The 22,917-nt window shown below is 39.3% G+C and overlaps 1 protein-coding gene across 4 annotated transcripts in view; it reads left to right on the plus strand.

The window, feature by feature from the left end:
* The window catches only part of CBX5 (chromobox 5), a 28,375-nt gene extending 5,511 nt beyond the window's left edge, over positions 1 to 22,864 (plus strand). The window contains exons 1-6 of one of the 4 annotated variants that reach the window (XM_079938338.1): positions 9,404 to 9,577; positions 9,714 to 9,818; positions 11,377 to 11,555; positions 16,198 to 16,384; positions 19,414 to 19,514; positions 21,172 to 22,864. In XM_079938338.1, coding sequence (XP_079794464.1) covers positions 11,419 to 11,555; positions 16,198 to 16,384; positions 19,414 to 19,514; positions 21,172 to 21,322 — 576 coding nt within the window. In that variant the 5' untranslated portion in view covers positions 9,404 to 9,577; positions 9,714 to 9,818; positions 11,377 to 11,418 and the 3' untranslated portion in view covers positions 21,323 to 22,864. Of the gene's footprint in view, positions 1 to 9,403; positions 9,819 to 10,190; positions 11,276 to 11,376; positions 11,556 to 16,197; positions 16,385 to 19,413; positions 19,515 to 21,171 lie in introns of those variants that run through there. The other 3 variants (XM_079938336.1, XM_079938339.1, XM_079938337.1) reach the window with 3 other exon arrangements.
* The last annotated feature ends 53 nt before the right edge of the window (positions 22,865 to 22,917 follow it).

Consider the following 22,917-nt stretch of genomic DNA (forward strand, 5'->3'; position numbering starts at 1 on the left):
TTCTTAACCACTGTGCCACCAGGGAAGTCCCAGTCCTTAGTTTCTTATATGGAAGAAATTGGATAGGTGAGAACTAATAGCCTTCGGGACCTAGGACTTTTATGAAGTGACTCCTAAATTGTCTTGGAGTTTATTTTTGAAGTTAATTTTAAATGCAAATCAAGAACTCATTCTTATATTTTGGGCCAATGTAGTCCACTGGTGGTTTTGCCTAGGACTTGAGGGACAGAAGACTTCGTTGGCTGCTTGTCAACTTCTCAGGATGTTAACACAGGATGACAAACTGTACTTGTTAATTGTGTGTGATTTTCTAAAAAGAATGTAATGGACTAGCTGGGCCACTTTTCACTCTTTCTAATGAGGCTGTGGACTGTGTAGTCTGGATTTCCTATCCAGTAAGAATAGTTCATCAAATTTAAACACTTACAATCAATTATACCTCAATTTAAAATTATTTTTAAAGAGAGGGGAGTAAGCAGAATTTTAAGAAAAGAAAATAGCACTGACAGATTTTTCTAACTGAAAATAGGTCATGGACCTAGTTTTAAAATTTTTCACATGCAGTCCTTTTTTTTTTTTAAACCAATTGGCATGCCGGATCTTAGTTTCCTGACCAGGGATCGAACCCGTGCCCCCTGCAGTGGAAGTGCGGATTCTTAACCACTGGACCACCAGGGAAGTCCCAACATGCAGTCTTATTCTTCAGACTTACTAAGTGCCTGTTCCATTGTGTTTCATTGCTAGGAAGGACACCAGAAAGCATAGGATTGAGATGGTGTCACTGAAAGGACTACTTTAAGATCAAGTTTCATAACACACTCATTATTTATTTCTTCCATGGAGAGGAGGAATCAAATTGAATTCAAGTATTTCTCTGATTGTAATCTACAATTCTTAGAATAAAGCAAGTTCATATCTGAGCCAGCAGGCATAATTATGTTGGAATAAAATGCCCTCTGCTAAAGAGATCAGCCAATAGGCTGGGAAATCTATCTTAAGTTTGGTTTCTGAGGCAAATCCTTGTGCCTTGTTTCTCATCCCTAAATTAGTAAGACTCACTTACTACCTCACAGGGAGTTGTGGAGGGTAATATACTGCTAATTTGTTCAGTATTTCACAATAAATTATGTCTAGGAATCTGATGAAACATAGGCAAACCTCATATGTGTAGTTAGAGACAAGCATAGGTGAAACTTACAGATAGTAAGCAAATTCATTAAAGTTATTTTTAACATCCAACATTTTACCTTCTGTTTCCTGTATATTCTCGAGTGTTTTCTTGTTCTTTTTCCGTAATAGACATGAGGTAGGTAGGGCAAATAGCTAACACTAGGTTAGATGATAAAAGGATCAACTCATCAAGAGGACACAATAAAAAAAAAAAAGAGGACACAATAATTCTACACAACTAATAATAAGTGTCAAAGTACAAGAAAGAAAAAAACAATAGAACTAAATAATAGACATCTGCAATTATGCTGGAGACTTCAACACCCTCTTTTAATTAAAAAAACAATAGAACGGAAATAGTAGATATCTGCAATTATATTGAAGATTTCAACACTCCTTTTCAGTAATTAATAGAACAAGTAGACAGAAAGTCAGTACGGAATAGACTTGAACAACACTATCAACCAGGCTGATGTAATTGACATTCATAGGATATTCCATCCAACAGTAGCAGAATACACATTTTTTTTCAAGTGCACGGGAACATTTACCAAGACAGACCATCTTCTGTCATAAAACAAATCTCAAAATTAAAAGGATTTGATCATACAAGTATGTTTTCTGGCCATAATGGAATTAAATTAGAAATCAGTAACTGAAAGACATCTGGAAGATCCCCAGATATTTGAACTAAACACACTTCTAAGTAAACCATGGATCAAAGAAGAGATCACACACAGAAAATTAGAAAATACTTTGAACTGAATAAAAATGATAACGTCAAAAAAAAATGATAACATCAAAATTTGTGGATATAGCCAAGGCAGTGCTTAGATGAAAATTTATAGTATTAAATGCTTTAATTAAAAAGGCAGAAAGATCTAGAGTCTGTTTCTATCTTAAGAACCTAGAAAAAGAAGGGATAAGAGTGATGGTGTTTAAGGGTACAAACTTGTAACAAGTAGTAAATAACCCTAAAGACCTAATTCATGGTATAGTGAATATGGACAATAATGTTGTACTGCAGTTATGTAACATAAATATCACTACATTGTCCACCATATTACAATACACAAATGTATCAAAGTAACATACTCTATACCTTAAACTTACAGTGTTACATGTCAAATTTATTGAATTAAAAAAAGAAGAAGCAAATTAAGCCCAAAGTAAGCAGAAGAAAGGAAGTAGTGAAGGTAAAAGCAGTAAGTAGTTGATGAAGTATAAGAAAAACCAGTAGAGAAAAATCAATGAAACTGAAAGTTGGTTTTTTGAGATGATAAATAAAATTAACGAGCAAGTCTGATCAGGGGAATACGTCACAAATTACTAATATCAGGAATAAGAGAAGGGCTATCACTACTGATCCTGCAGACAGTGGAAGGGTAATAAGGGAGTATTATGAACAACTATGCCAATACATTCAATGTCTAAGGTAAAATGAATGGCTTCCTTGAAAGACAAACTACCAAAGCTCACTTCAGAGAAAATTCAGAACCTCACTAGCCCTATGTGTATCAAGGATAATGGAATTTGTAGTTAACACCCTCCCCACAAAGAAAACTCCAGGTCTAGATGGCTTCACAGTTGAATTTCCCAACTTCTACGGAAGAAATAATATCAAATTCTACACAAACTGTTCCAGAAAATAGAAGAGGAGGAAACACCAACGTGTTCATTATTTTTAACTTCATCTACTATTAACTTCCCTGCTTTTTATATATATTTTTTAAATAAATTTATTTATTTATTTATGGCTGTGTTGGGTCTTCGTTGCTGCGCGCGGGCTTTTCTCTCTAGTTGCGGCGAGCGGGGACTACTCTTCGTTGCGGTGCACGGGCTTCTCATTGCGGTGGCTTCTCTTGCTGCAGAGCATGGGTTCTAGGGTGCACGGGATTCAGTAGTTGTGGCTCACAGGCTCTAGAGCGCAGGCTCAGTAGTTGTGGTGCATGGGCTTAGTTGCTCCGCGGCATGTGGGATCTTCCCGGAGCAGGGCTCGAACCTGTGTCCCCTGCATTGGCAGGCGGATTCTTAACCACTGCACCACCAGGGAAGCCCCTGCTTTATATTTTTAGAAGTATTTAGTTTTTTTACCCCCACAGCAGACCTATGAGATAAGTAGGGCAAATAGCTAGCACCCTTAAAGTTAAGTGAACTGTCCAGTTCAACCTTTCAGTGATCTAGTTGGGATAGGACCCACATCTCCTTATTCCTAGTCCTGATATTGCCACTGTTAACTAGTTACCCCTTTAGTAGCTTTTTTGTAATAACCTTTGGGGATGGTGCTAACCAGTGCTGACTTAACTAAGGAGAATCTTAAAATCCTTAGTCCTTAAGTTGAAGACTGGGCTAGGCTCACTGCTTACGCAATGCTTGACACCTATTTGGCCCTCAATAAATGTCCCATAACCAATTTTAGAGCAAGGATCAGTATTACTGTATCATCCTTTTGGCATCGGATCTAAATTGGGATGATGGTTGGAAGCTAGACAAAAAGAGAGAAACATCTTATTTGGCATAAGCAATGTGTCAGAGTGCTCAGTGGAAGAGCTGGGTGGTCTGAGATTGGCCATCCCTTTAGCTGTTTATCTGATGGCCTTTCTTTGCATTTAACTATCAAGATATCTGAAGTGTAGAGCACACTTTTATGATATTGTGGCATAGTAACTCACACTTAAATGTCAATAGAGACGCTTGCAGAGACGTACAAGGTTCAATAATTTCTGGTGTAGGTTTGTTTCTCCTGTCACCACCCATTATGTATTTTTTTTACAGCTTTTAAATTGCCACAGAGAGAAATTGGTCAGGATCATAATAGATGGCCAAGGAGCTGCCAAGGATACCGTTGTATGGGATGGGAAAAAGTTCAATACTGGCTTGATTTTATTTATCTAAATTGTAGGCTATGACTTCAATATAATTCATGTTGCTAATACACCAAGGTAATGGCAGAGCACAAAACTATGCCATATGTTGAAGGAATGCTCTCTTTTACTCCTGAAGTTTTACAATCTGAGATATCTTTCTTATTCCAATTATATAAAAACTCCTTTTTTTGTCAGGATGTATTAATCAGGTTTTAGCATATTGATTTAAAGTCTAATACCATCTCAACAGTTAAGAGATTTTAGTTTGGTTATGCAAATTAATTTTTATGACTCTTGAATGTCTTTGCAAAACTAAGACTACGTTAGAATGTAAATTGTTTGCCATAGTAGAAGCTCTTCCTTCAAATAGAGGTTTTGTTGAAATGACCTGAAGGGGCCCTTGTAACCCTTAAACTGCTGATGGCCAAAATCTGTACAAGCTAGATAAGTGTGAGTCTTAATTTTATGGCTGTTTAGAAACTGCTCTATGGCCATAATTTTATTTGGTGTGGATACTTCAGTTCTCTTTTAACCCTTCCATATTTTGTGAACATGAATTGCCAAAGTGGTATGTAAAAATCTAAGATTCGTGGTAATCTACTCAAACGTTGCTCTTAGTCATTTTTCTTAAGATTTATGATGAAATTGCTAGGTTCTTCATGAAAGGTGACAAGATCTACTAGTTCATGCTTCATCACATTTAATTAATAGAGAGGAATGGGTGTGAGATTAACACTCACTAGAGACTGTGGTGCTTTGAGATGAATTCAGTACATTCCAAGGATAGAGTTGTTGGAAGCACCATCTGGAAGACATTTGCCCATAGTGATACAAATTCTACTTTCTCATGAATCTTGGAACAATTGACTATCTAACCTCTTGCCCAGCGATGGGTTTAGGTGTGCCCTAACTAAATTTAGAGAAGATGGACACTTGGGAGAAGAAATTCAGTAGATTTGAATAAAGGAAAAAGAAAAATCTCATGTAAAATTATTATTTTGTGGAATTGTGATCTGGTAATGAGTTATCAAGAATTTGTGTGTTAGTGGTAAATATACCAATGAACCAGACTTAACGCTTTGAGCAGTTCTGAGAATTGCTATAGCACACATTCATTTATATTTTTTAATGGCATTCAGAGCTTGGAGGACAGTACAGTCAAATGAAATTTATAAGGCACCCTTTATCTCCATTTATAATGTAGATGTTTTAATCTAAAAGAACAAAAGGCTCTTTACTCCCTTGCTCGCTGGAGTGGGAGGCTTAGATAATCAACAAATAGGATACTTTGCCCCCAGAATAATTCTGTGACTGGTTGAAGCAGTGCCTTGGCCTGATTTTTGAAGGATCATGAACTGGAGCTCCTGCTAGCCAAGGGAGAACCATTTCCTCTTTCCACACTCCTCTCTATTAATAAAGTTTGTGTTCTCTGTATGTGGCTTGTTAATGACAGGGGTGTTAACGACCACAGTTAATCTTCCTCCTCAACTCTTTCCTAATCCAGTCTCTTAAATAGACATTTAGAAAGCTTTTAACTCCTCTTGAGTTGGGTGCCCATAGGCTTTTGGTGGAGGTGGAGTGATAGTTAGCAGCCCATTTAACAAAACCTGAGACAGCCGGGACAGCGGTAATGTGCCGTCCCTATGCTGTGTTTTTGTTAAAATGTCACATGGCTTATACTTTGGAAATCATAAATCTAGTGGAAGAAAACATCTTTATAGAGGGTATTTTAGTTTTATGCTGTATGTATTACAAACCTAAAACCATTGGTACTTCTAGATCTATAAAGAGCAAAGAACACAAACCAGATTAAAATGGTTCTGTAAATTTGGTTGCTTTTCATCTGTTTTATTTGCTGCAATAAAGCTATAAAGAGGATGCCTTGAAGACAATGTTGTAGCTGACAGTTTAATCTTCGCATAAGCCACCAGCTTTCCCCAAGGGCCTTAGGGGAGAAATGGGAGTTTCTCAAGCCTAGACCAACTGAAGTCACCCATCAGTGGCATATTAATATATGTGATAGGGACCTTTGCATATGCCCTCGCCCTTTCCTACTCTTTAGAATGACTTTCTTTATAGAAGATTTTGCCTTTTTAGTGGGCTTATAAAATTTATATTGAAACTCTAAAATAAAGAGCTCATTGATTATGCATTTTGACATTTGGTTTGACTAATGTCAGTTTAGTAGGTAGTTCAGTGAGGCAGCTTAGCCGTCGGTTTCATTACTTTTTAAACAATACAAAGAAAACTTAGAGAAAAACTTAGAATATATATAATATATATATATATGCTTTTGCTCGTAAGTCGTGATGAAAATACAGTGTGCTACACCGAGATCTAAGAAAAGCCACCAGGACAGTTGACATTGAAAAGTAGTGACTGGAGGGACTAGAGCAGAGCCTGAACTAGACAGAGTAGACAGATACCAGGGATCTCATGTGGGTGGTTCTCTGTTTCCAGGATTGACTGGTTGATGCAAACAGCTAATCTTTATGTCTCTTGTTCTTCTGGATTGCTCCGGCTCTCAGTAATGCCTTCTCTGTAATTTCTGGGCACTGGCAGTTTTTACCTTTTTTTTTTCTTTTACCCGTATAATGTGTGGGGCTTTTTTTGTCCCTCTCTTTCTGCTTCACCTCCTCACCTCTTCCCCCCCCCCTTTTTTTTTCTGGAAGATTCATGTGTTAAAGAAGTTTCCTGTCATCGACTTGGAATGTGGGTTCTGACTGTGCCTGACCGCAAAGCTCTTTGATGTTTGTCCAAGGCTGAATTTTCACCAGATCCCTGGTTTAGGTGTTTTTCCCCCAGCACTCAGAGGCCTGTAAGGTGAATTTGCCTTGTATCGTTGATATGAAGAGTTGGTGGGCCTGCTCTTTCTCGTGATCTGATGGGCCATTAAATTGCTGGATTCTGTGGTTGTTGATGCCTTTACCAGAGAGTTCCTGTGTATGTTCAAGAAAAGGCTGAGAGCTGTTATGTCTGAAAGACTCTAGAAACTTGAGAAGCTCACCCCTTCCCATGGAGATTTCCATAAGGATAATAAGGTTGTGCTCAGAGGCTCAGCCTCTCTTTCTCTGTCATGGTATCGGGATTCTACCTTAATCAAGCCATCATCCTGCCAGCCATGTCTCATTTCTCACACTGGAATGCTCCCGTCCAAGCTCAGTGTGAACCACCAGTCTTGATGCTTTATCTGGTCCAGGCTCTAGCCCTTAAATTGTCCGTCTGACTCTGTGTTTCATTTGACCCTAATACACTGGGTCGCACTGTCTAAAAGAGAATTACGTCCCCTCCGGTGTCTGAGTGCATTTCTCATTTACTGCTGCTCCTGAGCAGATCTGTAACTTCAAGGTTAAGATAAGACACATTCCATCAGAACTATGTCGTCATCCTTGCCAGCTTCTGGTCTGTGACTGTCCAGGAGATTTACAAGACAATTGCATGCCATTCTTTACAGAATATTATGGTTGGACTCTGACTCCTGGCATAAGGCCCAATTTGATTTGTCAGCTGTTACAAAACCCATTTCCCAAAGAGAAAGGGATCTTAGCCATGTGCCTTTTAGGCAGTTCTTAAAAGAGTGGGAAGGAGGGAATTGATCTGGCTCTTTATTTCCTGATGTTTTAAGGAGAAGGATGGACACCTGAATGTTTTTGTCCCTTTCCTCCTTGAATTCCCTTGTTTCGCCTGAAAGGTTTCGCTAAAATGTCCTTTATCCCTTTACAGAATTGCTGTTAAGTCTTTTCATTCTGCCATCTCCAATGCTTTCCTGAATTTTAAGGAGTAAGAATTTTGCCCTTGAGAGAAAGGGTTACCTGCGTTTTCTCTGAAGGTTTATTAGTTTACCAGCACCTGGTTAACAAAGACACAGTTCCTCCTTTCTTGCTCTCTAACATGTTGAACTGCAGGAGTTACTGCATGTGATATGGTTTAATGGCTTAGGAATTTGGAAGGTCACATATTTCCTGCTGCTGTTGTATTAGGCCCTGTAATATTTTTACAAAAGCTTCTCGTTGGGGGACTTAACAGCCCTTTGGTTTCAACATAAACTCACTCTTTCCCTAGGTGGTAGGCAGTGGGGATTTATTTGGCCCACTTTAGTGATTCTGGGGTTAGAGCTAAAATTTATTTACTCAAGATCACACATGGCAAGTTAATCACAGAATCACAACCCTGATCTAATTCCTTTGGCATTGTTTTCATATCCCTTAACTACAAAAAGTTTTAAAAAGTTAGGAAGAATCGAGAAAGGCAGTTTTTACTCAGATTTCCTGATGGGTCTATTCAAGGTTGAAGAAATCCTCGTAGTTGAAAACTGTCCACTTTGCCCTCACACCCTACAGTTTCTTCTGTTTGATAACCAAAATAATAACCAGTCTTGATGCTTTATCTGGCCCAGGCTCTAGCCCTTAAACTGTAAAAGAACCACCATTCTTTTTTTTCCTCAGTCGGGTTCTTTGCTTTTGATTGTCCCTTTTTCTTAATCTCCTATGGCAGCAGCCTCTATCTCTAAAAGACCCGTATCTGTAAAGCAGAGAGCAGAGTTTTGGAGCTCTCTGAAATGTTCTTAGGGCCAGGAGAAAGGAATTCATGGGACTGCAAGTCTTAATTCTCTTTTCTTTATTTCAGTCTTCCTTTTTTCAAGTATTAGGGATTCTTAATATACAAAGTTTTAGATTATTATACTGTATAATTAATGTTCCAGGTGGGTAATTATTTGAAAATTTGTTTTATAACATTACGAGAACAACTAATGAGAAGTGGTTTTAATAGTAATGGTTGTGACTGGACTGCTTCCTCCCTTCTCTTTTTTAAAACTACTTAAGAATTAAATTTTTTTCTACCTATAATTTCAGCTGAAAGGTTCTTTGGTAGTGCTTCAAGTCGCTACATTCTGTTTCTGTATCCAGTAATTCCCCCCAAAGGGGAAGTTGTATAGCATCTTTGAAATCCTTCCCTTCCCCTTCTCCGGTTAGTCCCTGCACCCCACCCCCACCCCAGCAATCTTAATTAACTGTTCAGTGACAGATGGTAGAAAAGGCCTTGTCTAAAGTGCTTCTGGTGGGCTGGATTAGGGGGTGGGTAGTTTGTACTGATCTTGAAGAAGGAGCTAGCCTTTCCCCGCCTCCCGCCCCCCCCCCAGTTGAGCTATAATCCTGTTAGATCTTAAAATGCTATTGATTAATTCCCAGTGCTCTTAGAGGAATAAGCACAAGTTTTGGGTTTAAAAATCCAAGCGCCAATTCCCTAGAGCTCTGAATGCCTTAGCCTTGAGGCCAAGGGAGGTACCTTCCAACTTCTCCACCCAGTCTTCACTGAAAAGAAAAGTTAAGCCTTTTAACTTTTCCGTTTGCCTCTCCCCCCCGCCCCTCCCTTAGTCTAGTAAGGCTGCCAGTTGCCATGGCAACGGACTGGGACAGCTGCGCAGTGGCGCCTAGGCAGCTGGGTGGGGGCGGGGGAGCTGCCAGCCCGCCAAGCCCCAGACCTGGGAGGGGAGGCCCCTTCTGTTAGCCCAGAGGGAAAGAAAGAACTGGGGCGATCCGGTAGGTAAAGGAGGGAACCCCCATTCATCTGCTGCCTCTGGGGCTCCTCTTTTGCATGAAGGTGTAAAGGTAGATTTTCCTCTTTTCTCCCTCAAACTGAAGAGCACATATGTAAATCCTTGTTTTTCCTTGTGAGGCAGGGGAGGCCATAGCCACAATGCTTCACTGCATGCATCTAACCCGGGGCTGGTTTTAACCCTGGCGCTCTGACCTAAGCTGCTCAGCTCCCGGAAATTCCAAGGTGAGTGGGGGCGGGGGTGGGTTACTCTCCTTGGAATATGACATTTCCTGTCTCTAGTGAGGTTGGAGGCTGCTTTTATTTTAAATAAATCAGATTTTTTTTCTTGAAGCTTAGGACTTTCCCCTGAATTCATGGAAAAATTATTTTGAAACCCCTCACCTACATTACCCCATCCTCCCACCCCCTCTTCCAAATAAAGTATGTTAATGAAGACATAGTTTTATTACAAGGCAGTAATGGGTACAAACAGTTTTTTGGGTGGGCAGACCTATTGCTAGTAAGTTTTGGAGATATGGTTTCCAACTATATATTCTGGGAATAATTCCCTAAAATTTGCTAATTTGAAGTAAATTGATAAATGCAACTTTTTATGCTACTCGAACAAAATTCCGAGATCAGTAGCGACCTTCCCTATTCCTGGGGTGGTCTTCTGATCAGGATGGAAATATTTTTAGTGCTGAAAAAAAGCTTTAAAGGTTACAGCAAAATAAAAATAGAGTTCAGCTAAGAAAACAATTCCTGCTACTCTGTAATCCAGACTCTAGGCACCATTTAACATGGTTAAGGAAGAATTCTTAAAAATGATTGTGGGAATTTAAAAAACTAGACTCTCTGTTGAGTACCCCTGGTTGTGCATATTTCTGAGCTTAACTCAATTTCCATTTGTGTTGCCTTGCTTCAGCTTTCCTTGGGCCTATGAATGGTTCCTCTGTGTTTTGAGGCTTCATGTTGATGTGAGTCTGGGACCAGACTTCTTTTTCCTCCTCTTCTTCCTTTGGCCCAAAGTCAACTCCAGTTAAGAGGAGAGGTGTACCTCCTTAATAATTGGATTAGTTGAGCCTTAAGAATTATTGAACAACTCAATGACTAATTTTGATTTTTAGGACTCAAAAATCTTTTTCTCCTTCCTGCCTCCCTCCCATCCCCAAATGAAAGGGGAGGCTTAATGTGTTTGAGATGTCAGCCTTGCTTTTGTGAGCTGATGGATGCTCAGAAGGGACAAGCTCAGTTTGTTTAAGGGAAATGTACTGAGTCACTGAAAATGTGGCGAAAGATGCCTGAGCAGGACTTTTTTTGTGCTGCTAAGAGACTGTTCAGGATGCTCAGAGCAGAGGAAAGTTAGATTTTGGTGGCTTTTCTTATTACTTTTTTTTTTTTCCATTTTTATAAAAAACCTTATTAACCTTGGAGGGAAATGTGTTAATTCTATCACGGTTCTTTTAACTGAAGGTTTTCCATACTTGTCTTTGAGTTTATGACTTGTAAACAGTTATAGAATTAGCTAGGAGTAAAATCCCACACATTACTTGTCTTATGGAATCTGAAATTAGAGGAGTTAGATAATTGTGCCATCTAATAATTTTGATCTTGTCAGCTGAAGAGAAAGTGGGGATCTGCCCATTTTTGATTAAACTCTTAGGCCTCATCTGTAGGATGCTTTAAGATGCAAGAAAAAGGTACATGGCAACTTTGTGTTATACCCCCTGCATCCCATCCAGAACAGACAGTTTTAACTGCTCACATGGATTCTGACCATTTCTGTCCTTCCCATTTGCAGGAACCCGGTGGCCTTAGTCCTTCAGGTGGAACAGCGTGAGACATGGGAAAGAAAACCAAGCGGACAGCTGACAGTTCTTCTTCAGAGGATGAGGAGGAGTATGTCGTGGAGAAGGTGCTAGACAGGCGTGTGGTTAAGGGGCAAGTGGAGTATCTACTGAAGTGGAAAGGCTTTTCCGAGTAAGTGCCTTCTCTCAGGCTTTGGGACTCTGCGCAGGTGGACACAGACACAGGCATTTCCCTGTGAACCATCACCATCTTTTTCTTTCACCACCTGCACTCCTTTCTAAGAGTCAGAAGACACAGCAATAAACTAAGCAAAATCTCCTGCTTCTTGGAGCTGATGTTCTAATGAGAATGCTTTTGAGAGGCAGTATAATGAACTGGTTAGGAGCATAGACTGGGGACCAGATTGCCTGGGTCTAGATTCTTGCTCTACCACTTATGATACGAGCTGGGTGACATTGGTGAAGTTCCTTAATCTTTTTTCTTCCTCAATAAAATAGGGATTAGAAATAGTCTATATCATAGAGACATTGGGGAGATGTGTAGAGCCTGACACATAAGCTCAATGTAAGTATAAACTGCTGCTGTTACTATTCCTTTGGATGTAACTAAGCTAAAGCACATACATTTAAGCAGAAGAAGTCGTAGTTGATCCCATAGCCCATAGCTTTCGATAATGATCCTTGGACCTCAAGATTGTCCTAGGATGAAACACTCATCTTAATGAGAGACTTAAATCTGAGACCTCAGTTTTCCCCCAATATTTATTTTTAAAAATTTCAAATATACATACAGCTAAGGCAAAAGAAATTGAGTGAACACTCAGATACACACCACCTAGTTTCTACAGTTAACATTTTAATATAATCTATCCCTTTATCTCTCAATTTATCTTTTATTATTATAAAACCCTCTTTTTAGGTCAGTGAGCTTTAAGAATGGTACTGAAGTGTTGACTATTCAGAATTAGGCAGTAACTGACTTTATGTTGAAGTGCTAAAGTAGGTTATTCTTTCCTTTGGAATAAGTAGAACTAGACACACAAGCATAGGAGAGGTAGCTTGAAAAGTGAAATACATGAAGCTGTGTAATCATTAGGCATTTTGCCTCAATTTCTCACTAATTCTGTTCTCAGGATGCCTGATAACAAAGAATGGGTTTCTGTGACCCCAGTGAGCTTTTAGGAACTGGTTTAGGCTCCTCAGAGTGGTGCTGTCCAATAAAAATGTAATGCAAGCCACATATGTAATTTCATATTTTATGGTGGCTACATTAAGGAAAAGTGGAATTAATTTTAATAATATATTTTATTAAGCACACTACATCAAAATGCTATTTCAAAATTAATGAATACAAAAGTTATTGATAAAATTTTACATTATTTTTCATGCTTAAGAATTCAAAATCTGATGTATATCTTACATTTTGTAGCACGTCTCAGTTCATAGCAGCCACATTTCAAATGCTCATTAGCCACATGTGGCTAGTAGTTACCATACTGAACATCACAACTTTGAAGTGTGAGACTTAAATATGATAAAAGATTGAATGTTTTGCCAGTACCTTTGGAGAAAGTTATGAACAGGAGCCTTCAGAATATATTTAAGGTTATTTTATTGTGTGAATCAAGTTTCTCATCTGGAGCACTGCTGGTGTTTTAGGTGGGGCAGTTTACGCACTGCACGATGCTTAGCATCTGTAGCACACATACACAGCACTAAATGTGGGTAGCACAGCAATCAGAATGTTCCCTCCATATTTCTAAAGAGGAGTGGTATCACAACATCTTCTAGAGACGTGAACTATAAATTTGAGAGGCCTAGAGCACCATGAGAAAGGAATTAAAATACACCTAAAGACTTTGAGGGTGTTTATTTGGCCCAGTGCATCACCACTGGAAATTGTTGGGCATTTTGAAGAATTTCAAGACTATATAATTCAGCTACTGGTACCTTACATACATAAAAGAGGAAAAGAAAAGGTTTAGGGTAGATGGATTAAACCTTTTTTTTTAGTATTTATTTTTTTTGGCTGTGTCGGGTCTTAGTTGGGGCATGCGGGTCTTTCATTGGGGTGCGTGCGCTTCTCTGTAGCTGTGGCGCGTGGGCTCCAGAGCATGTGGGCTCTGTAGTTTGTGGCACGCGGGCTCTCTTGTTGAGGCGTGCGAGCTCAGTAGTTGTGGCGCACGGGCTTAGTTGCCCCGCAGCATGTGGGATCTTAGTTCCCCGACCACCACGGGTCGAACACGCGTCCCTGCATTAGAAGGCGGATTCTTTACCACTGGACCACCAAGGAAGTCCCAGATTAAACATTTGTCCTTACTTTGTCAGAAATATCCAGAGTTTATCATTAAAGACCGGAACAGATTGTGCCCCTTCAGCACTGTCTACAACTAAGTACCTACTGTTTACTAGGCAGTGGTCATATTCTACCTCATGTGTTCTCTTTAATTCTCATAACAGCCTTTAGAGGTATTTTCAGTTTACATATGAGGAAATTAGTTGTTTGCCAAAGATAACAGAACTGGTACGTGCTGAAACAAGGACCCAGCATCAGATTTCTTTGGCGCTAAAACCCAGATTCTTTATAAATTATACCGTGCTATCTTTTGGGTGAAAATTGATTGATGTAGAAACAACAATACCAATATGGTAGGAAAAGGGATAATCTCATTAGAAGACTGGCTTTCCTTGCTAGCAACAGAGATTCTCTCCTACCTCTGCATCTGCTTACTTATTATGCTACAGTGTTGGCATGTCTCTTGATTTTCGTGCCTTAATTTCTCCTGGGATAGTAAACTTAACATATACTGTGGATTTAGGAGAAAGTTATTGTATGAGGAAATTGTTTTGGTTTTTTTTTTTTTTTTTTTTGCTGAAAGAAGAGCTATGAGGAAGAGGCTTTTCCGGTTTTGGCTCAAATGTTTTAGAAATAAATTTTGTTTCATTCTTAAGCTGTTTTTGCAGAAAGTTGAAGTCTAGAGTAAATATCTCAGATTTTCCCATCATTCTGCTACTTAGTTATTATGGCATGTGTTCAAACCATTCCAATTTAAAGCTACCTTATTCAAAAAACAAAAACAATGAAGGATCTAAAATGAATGGTGCATAAACGTAAAAAAATTTTCCTCAGTCAATGAAGGGATTATAGAAACTGCTATGATATATTTACAGATATATCTTAATGTAGCTAATTCTTACTATATAACCAAAAGAACCTCTGCCACTGGCTAGGAGTGAAGAGGATGCCTGGTCTAGTTTTTCCCGTGTAGAGACATTTCTTGCTTTGATTCCATAAACTGCAGATGGTAGTTGGTTTGCTTTTCTAAAACCTATGCTGGGGATACAGAGAACAACTTTGTGAATACCAACTATTTGTTTTCCTCATAGTAGGACTCCCTTGATCCAAGTTTAATTAGACACAATTTTTTTAATTTGGATTGTTTTTGCTTATTAATATAAAAATGTATTTTGAAAAATGTATACCTAGTAACGATAGGTTGAATCCAGAGCATTGAATTAATGCACTCCAAATTCCAGTTTTGAGTCTTTTCCTTTTTATGATTCGTCTGTATTCTAATGATTTAAGCCCTTACTACCTCTTTTCTAATTATTTTAATCTTCTAATAACTTGTTGGAATTTCTTCAAAATATAAGTAACATATTTAAGACAGTATAAACTGGAGTGCATTTAGAATTAGGTTGTCTTCTCTTCAGCATTTGCATAGATGATTATATGTATGAAATCACATTATTTTGCCACTTACAAAGCAGAACTTATATTTGAGTGTTTAACAGCTTTATTGAGGTATAAGTTACATACCATAGGATTTATTTATTGAAAGTATAAAATTCAGTGATTTTTAGTAAATTTACAGAGTATGCAACCATCAGCATGCTCCAGTTTTAGAACATTTCTGTAACCTCCCAGAATTCCCTTGAACCTAAATATTTGTATGTAATCCCAAGCCCTAGCCACAGGGAACCACTGTTCTGCTTTCTGTTTTTAAATTTGTCTTTTTCCTAGAGGTTTCATGTAAATGGAATCAGACAATGTATAGTCTTTTGCATCTGTTTCCTTTCACTTAGCATGTTCTTTATATATATACATATATATATATAAATTTATTTATTTTTGGCTGCGTTGGATCTTCGTTGCTATGCGCAGGCTTTCTCTAGTTGCGGTGAGGGGGGGCTACTCTTCCTTGTGGTGCGCAGGCCTTTCATTGCGGTGGCTTCTCTTGTTGCGGAGCATAGGCGTGCAGGCTTCAGTAGTTGTAGCACGCAGGCTCAGTAGTTGTGGCTCACGGGCTGTAGAGTGCGGGCTCAGTAGTTGTGGCGCACGAGCTTAGTTGCTCCACAGCCTGTGGGATCTTCCCAGACCAGGGCTCTAGCCTGTGTCCCCTGCATTGGCAGGCGTATTCCTAACCACTGCGCCACCAGGGAAGCCCACTTAGCATGTTCTTGAGGTTCTTCCATGTTGTAGCATATATTAATATTGTGTTTCTTTTTGTTGCTAAATAGTATTCCATTGTCTGGATATACCACATTTTGTTTATCTATTCACCAATTGATAGACATTTGAATTGTTTTCTGTCTTTGGCTGTTAAAATGCTGCTATAAGTAATTGTGTGCAAGTTTTTTTTGTGGATATATTTTTTCTCTTGGTTAGATTCCTAGGATCAAATTTGTTATCTCCTTTAAGCCAAGGTTCTTTCCTTTTTGCCTACTTGTCGTCTTTAAAATAAAGGCATTGGATTCCCTCCCCTCCCCGCCCCCCTCATTTCTTTCCTTTTTTCTCCATTCTTTTTGCCCAGGGAGCACAATACTTGGGAACCCGAGAAAAACTTGGATTGCCCTGAGCTAATTTCTGAGTTTATGAAAAAGTATAAGAAGATGAAGGAGGGTGAAAATAACAAACCCAGGGAGAAGTCAGAAGGTAACAAGAGGAAATCCAATTTCTCAAACAGTGCTGATGATATCAAATCCAAAAAAAAGAGAGAGGTAAGCTTTATTTCTCCTTTTCCCCCCCGCAAACTATTATTCTGCCTCCCCCAATACCCCTCCTTCCAAAACAAGGGCATTATTTTGGTTATTTCTGTTCTAAGGATGGCCTGCAAGGTAAATCGTTGAACAAAAGAGCTTCCAGGGAGACATGTTGATCGACCACAGCGCCCCCTCCTGGATGAGTGAGAAACGTAATATGTGTTCGCTGAATTGCGTTAGGGTGGCAAAAATAAATCCCATAAAACGTTCAGCTACTCTGTGCCTTATCCAAGAATAAGTGGCTAATTATCTTAGAGAGGGAGAGTCTTTGGTGAATTTTTTTAAGGATATAAAGAAGCTTTTAAAAAGCTTCACTTTTCTTTTGTTCCAAAGGTAGCACTTACTTTCAACCCTTTATATTCTTTCTTTTTTTAATTAAGGTGAAATCCACATAAAATACAATTAACCATTTTAAAGTGAACAGTTCAGTGGCATGTATATTCTCTTTTTATCCTATTATATTTTTACATACTCCAAATAAATTTTCATCTTCCTTTTGAATCCTTTTATTGTTCAGTTTGGAAAAGTGTGTTTATGAAATTTTGGTTTGATTCAGTTGCCTTAATTCTTCTGAATTTTAGCTCTCAAGTAACTAGCCATAAGCAGTTATTGCCTCTCTCCTCTTTTCGTCTATATCTTTTCCCTCTGGGCACACATATACACATACCCCACCCCTCAGCTTCCACTCCTTTCATTTATTTCAAGGTTGTGAAGCCTTTTGTGGTGAAGGATGTACTGTACCCTTAAAGTTTAATAAAATAAAAGCGTAAGTCTGCTTCTGAATCTTCTAGCATCACTGCCATAAGCATCCTTATTTATCTTCATTCTCCTTGGATACCCATCTTTCTAGAGCATCAGTTCTCAGCCCTGGCTGCACATTAGGATCATGGCAGGGGACTGGGGGGTTGCTTCAAAAATCTCCAGTGCCCAAGATGCACCCCAGACCAATTAAATTCAGATTTCTGTGGGTCAGACCTAGGCATCAGTATTTTCTAGAGACTTAACACAAGTGATTCCTGGTCTCCCGAGGAAAGAAAATGGGAGACCAGCTTTCCAAAAAGAATTGAAATAAGAGTGAAAGATTGGAGGCTGCCAGTGGAAGTGGACTCTAGGTTTTTGTTTGTCTCCTTATTTGTTTCCCTAGTTAATTTTATGTTTTACAGTCTTATTTTCAAAACTGCCCTATTCTGGTGAGGTGTGTATATCATTGTGATACAGTGTACTGGTAAATAATTTGAGAATGCCTTCCCTTCTCTAAGGAGCTAGGACTTGTTTCTTTCCTTCCTTTTTTTTTAGCCCTTTGTTTTCTGGCTCTTGTCATTTGATTCATTTTCTAGCTAAGTAAAAAGACCAAAAAATAACGCAGCATAAGACTTCTGTAGCTATTTGTGACATATAGTGTGTATTGGCTCAACCTAAGGCTTCTGTCCTTTTCAAAAGAAGCGACCTGGCTTTGAGACGCTGGCCAGTGCAGAGAGTTTTTTTCCTAGGCCAGGTTCTGTTGCTGCTGACCTTGAGAACCACCCCACGTGTCCCTTACATTGTAATGTTCATCTGGGGCCCCATAGCATTCTCAGCAGTGCTGGCGGCTGTCAGGTAGGCAGCTGGGAAGATAGGTGATTGTGTATCTTAAAGGTGCAGGAGGGGATTTCGTTTCTTTCTTTAGACCACTGCAGAAGAACTTTGTTAGCCGGCGTTATGCCTGATGTAAGATTACTGCCTGTGTAATGATTTTAGCATTTTCCTCACCTCGCTCCTTTTCAGCAGCTTGAACAGTTTTCTTCCCTTCCCTCCCTATGTGGCAAACTGTTTTCAGCCGCCAGCTACGATTTACGACTTGGTTTGTGCACCAGCATTCCAGCTGTGAGCAGCTGTGTGCACATCTGGGAACCTCCTCCCTTTCAGCACCCCCCAAAAGAGGCTATGCTTTTGAGTCTGTATGTCCCCTGATTCATGCATGGAATTTCCTTCCCAGTGTGGGTTCTGGTATCTTTGGGGACCACCTGGATGCTGAATGTATCTCTCAGAAGAAAGCAAGGTGAATGTCAGATCAAAGAGATTTTATCATGAAAATCAGACAGAGATTTCGTTCACTTAGGCAGTCTTTCTGAATCTTTTTTTGTGTTGCCACTAGATAAGTGGCATTATCCTCCATAATGAGGTTTTTAAAATTACCTGGTTTGTATAAAATTTCACCATTTTGCTCTCACCAGTGCCATCACACCTGAATCAGACCCTATGCTCCTTATCTAGATTGCAGTTTGACCAAGTTTGGATAATCCCCTACGGAATTATCAGTTTGTTTTAAATCACTGTCCAGTTCTGCTCTCTAAAGCTGATGACCTATCTCCATCAGGAGGGGACAGGCACAGATCAGGGCCTCTTCCCCAAGTGTGTGGGTATTACAGTATGTGAGCTCTGAAAGAAGTTTTCGATTTTATGGTAGTGCCTTGAATCATTCTTATCTCTGTTCTTTCATAAATATAGATGACTATGTGAAAAGAAGTATTAAAAATATTGGTCAGTGTTAGGTGAACTAAATGTCTAGAAAATAAAGATTGAGAGGTGCTATATTTGAAGTTTATAAAATGAAAAAGGACTTAGTTCAGGTGGGCTTGTTTATCATCTGAGAAGCAACAGTTTAGGAGTAGTCTGTTTATCATATCAAGATTGGATTAGGGGATTAGAGAAGTTACTAGATGATGACTCCAGAATATTTTAAGGGATATTACGCAGTTTTAGGGACCACTCCTAACCCTTTGAAGGAATACTTGAAGGACAACTGCATCTTCCTGCAAAAATATCTTTTAGCATCATTGTCACTGGCTGACCCAGTATTGTATTTAAGTTCTAAGAACTTTATGAATTGGGTGACAAAAATGGTGTCCGGTGATATTAACTTAGGTTGTGCTTTGTTGAGCTGAGAAATGGGGAGGTTTTTTACTCTTATCTCCAAGCTGTAACCTTTCTTCATCTTCTGTTTATAGCAGAGCAATGATATCGCTCGGGGCTTTGAGAGAGGATTGGAACCAGAAAAGATCATTGGGGCGACAGATTCCTGTGGCGATTTAATGTTCCTAATGAAATGGTGAGAGACATTGGGCCTCACTCTGCGATTGTGTTTCCTTACCAGTGGCTTGAGTTCGTATGGAAGATAGGGAGGGAAGACTGAGTATTCCCCAACTAAGAATTTTGATCGTCAGTGATCTAAATTGTTAACTGATACCAACTGTCAGTATTAAATGGGAATTATGGTTCAGAATGGATTTAAGACATTGTAAAGCCTTGGTATGAAGCCTAATTATATTAGCCCACATACCAGAGAATGGTAGAATTGAGGTAGGAAGCAATATAAATGTGACCTAACCGTTTATTTACACAGTTCTGAATCATTTACCGTCACACCATGAGCCTGTGGCCATGGGATAGGAGTTGAGTGAGGCTTTCTGCCATCGTTGAAGACCAAGACCACTGAATAATGTCTAAAAGAGAAAAATAATCTTAAAGAAAAGCATTAAAAATAACACTAGCCAAAGCACAAGTTATTTCATCCGGTAGAGGGAATGGCTCTTAAAGGAAAGTGTGGTTACTTCCCTTCAGTTTGGTTTCTTAAAGACTAAGTGATTTATGGTGTGGCCCTCACTACCTCTCTGTTTCCAAGTGTTCTGGGCTTGTGATTTAAGTTTGGTCTCTAAATAGAGGGTTCGTGCTACAGTGCCACAAAGGAAGCTAATTACATTAAAAGTTGTATAGTCAAGAGGTTTAATATTTTATCTGATCGAAATTTTGCTGGTAAATTACCCAGAAGTCTATATTTAAAGAATCACTATACTCTCTCTGAAGTAAGGAGCTGTATTGACTGCTTTTCCCACTCAGCCATATATGGGACTTACGACTTACATTCACATATTAAGTAGCTTTTTCGACCACTGTCCAAATTTGGGTAGCTGCTCTGAGCTGTGTGTTTTCCCCCATCTCTTCTCATCCATAATGCTCACCTCTATGAATTCAACATCTCTGTCTTCTAGAGAAGGAGTTAGTTGTCTTTGCTCACATCTCAGTGGAATTTTAATTTAAAATATTTTTTTTCTTGTTTTGGAATCCTGGTTAGTTAAGGAACTTGCTAGATTTTTTTGTTATACCGGAGAGTAGAGCATGTGTAACTTGGGTACTTGAAATTTGCAGCTAATTCCTACATTTCATTTTAGTGACTAGATTTTACATTCTTTGATGACTTAAATTTCTGTTTTCTTATTGTTCCAATCCACAGTTCTGACCAAAAGGATGAGTGTTTAAAAAGGCCACAAGATGGGGGTTAGGACCGTTTCACGATCCAGATGATGCAGAAACTGGATTGAGCAATTTGTGCATAATCAATAGGGCTGAATGTAGGCTTGATCGTGTGTGCATTCACATGCTCGTACACACAAATAAAAATTATGGGAGCAGAATTTATATAGTAGTTTAGTCTTCAGCCTTTTGTTGAAGCCTGCTGTTTTCGATCTATTCTAGCTGCAGACTTCTGTTTCTTTCTGATGTAGTGGTTAAATGATATTTACTGACAGTTTGATTCATTTACTTAAATTTCTCCTTGAAAGTGTGGAACTGTTAGGATCCTTTTCCCTTTGAAATCAAGATGGAGAGGAAATCAAGTCAGCTAAATCATAATTTAATAACATAAATCTATGTTTGGACAGACTCTCGCTCTTCCTCTCGTTCTGAAGTCTCATATTCTTTCTCTCCAGGAAAGACACAGATGAAGCAGACCTGGTTCTTGCAAAAGAAGCTAATGTTAAATGTCCACAAATCGTGATAGCATTTTATGAAGAGAGACTGACGTGGCATGCATATCCTGAGGATGCGGAAAACAAAGAGAAAGAAACAGCAAAGAGCTAAAGGAGGGGGTGGTCTCTGCCATTTCTCTTTGTACATAATACATTCACCTCCCTGCCTCCTCTCCCTCTACCCACCCCCTTCTATCCTAAACACATCCATAAAAAATGTGCTTATCACTGTGCTCCACAGGAGAAATGTCGGTATTGGTTCTCTTGTAACATAACTGACGGTCTGATTCATGATAGGTGTCTCTCTGTGAAGACCAGGCATTTACATACTGTGTGTAATTCTCACCAGTTTTTCCTTTGCCCTGCTCTCTTCCTTCTGCTCCCCTGTGACCTCAAGATGAGTTATAACTTTTTAATCACCTTAGAGTCTTGATCTTTTCAGGGTTGGTCGCTTTTTAGTGGGGGATTTTGCTATAATGATGATGAATTTTGGTTTCTTTCTTTGGCTGTTGGAACATGTTGATGACCAGCTAGGCTTTGTTTTGAGATGTTGGGTTGGAAAAGATGTTGCCCATCTTTTTAAAAAGCCAGTAGCAACTGCCTACGTGTTGGGGCTTCCCCAGCCTCATTCAGCTGTACCCAGGAGAATACAGGGTTCCTCGTGTGGTCTTCTGGGCCACCCTCTGTTGTTCATCCTCACCCATCCTCCCAGAATAGCTCCATCCTTTGGAGGGCTTGAAATTTTACATTCAGATTTGTCAAGGCACTCCTTTTAGCCCCAGGACTTTTGGCCTTGTCTCTCAGCGATCCCTGATTCTGCTTCTGCAAGTCGGTGTAGGCTGTCATAAAATGACAAGATTATTGACTGTGGAGACTTGTAGCTATTAGTACATGAGGATGACAGGGTAGGGTACAATTGTCTTTATGATCACATATGGTATATATGTATTATTTCCTTCCATCCCTCCCATTTGGATTATCTATTTATGTAGGTGTGAGTGACTGCCTGGTGCTTGCTTGTGCCAAGGTGCTAGGCACCCTCCAGCCCTGCCAACTTTTGTGGCCTCCCAAAGCATTCCTGTTACCAAAGAGGCTTCAAACCTGACCCTCACTTCTCAGTGGACCCAAGTTTCCCTCCATGCCATTATTTTCAGTGGGGAATTCTTAGAGGGGAGCCATTGGCCACAGTATCAATTTTAAGTATTCATAGTGTTTATAATCATAAATGTCCTGCTTTGATGACTCCTGGATTTGCCACCAAGAGTCCCCAAAGTATTAACGCTCTTCCCTTTCTCCACCCTCAAACTCTTAGTTGTATCTTTTTTTTTTTTTAAATGCATTTCCATGGAAGACTATCAACCTCAGAGAGTGACAGGCCCCGGCAGTAGCATGTTGACACGACCTCTTCCTACTCAGCAAAATACTTCCCTTTTGGCTTCTTCCTGCTTTACCATTATATTGAGAGATTATTTTTCTGATTATATCCTCTGCCTTTGTTCCCCAAGAAACACCCTGCTTCTCGTTACCCTTTTTTTCTTGTAGTTGAAGGGGGCTAGAGAATCAAGACTAAAAGTAAAGAAATAGCAGGGTTTTGAGCATCCTTGTCCCAGCCCAAAGCTGAGGAGATAAGAATAAATGCTTGAAATAGCCTTAACTCTGGAGTTCACCAGCCATTGAGGTTTTTGTGGTTGCTTTTGATTTTTAAAA

Source organism: Stenella coeruleoalba (assembly GCF_951394435.1).
Source record: "Stenella coeruleoalba genome assembly, chromosome: 11".
Taxonomy (NCBI): domain Eukaryota; kingdom Metazoa; phylum Chordata; class Mammalia; order Artiodactyla; family Delphinidae; genus Stenella; species Stenella coeruleoalba.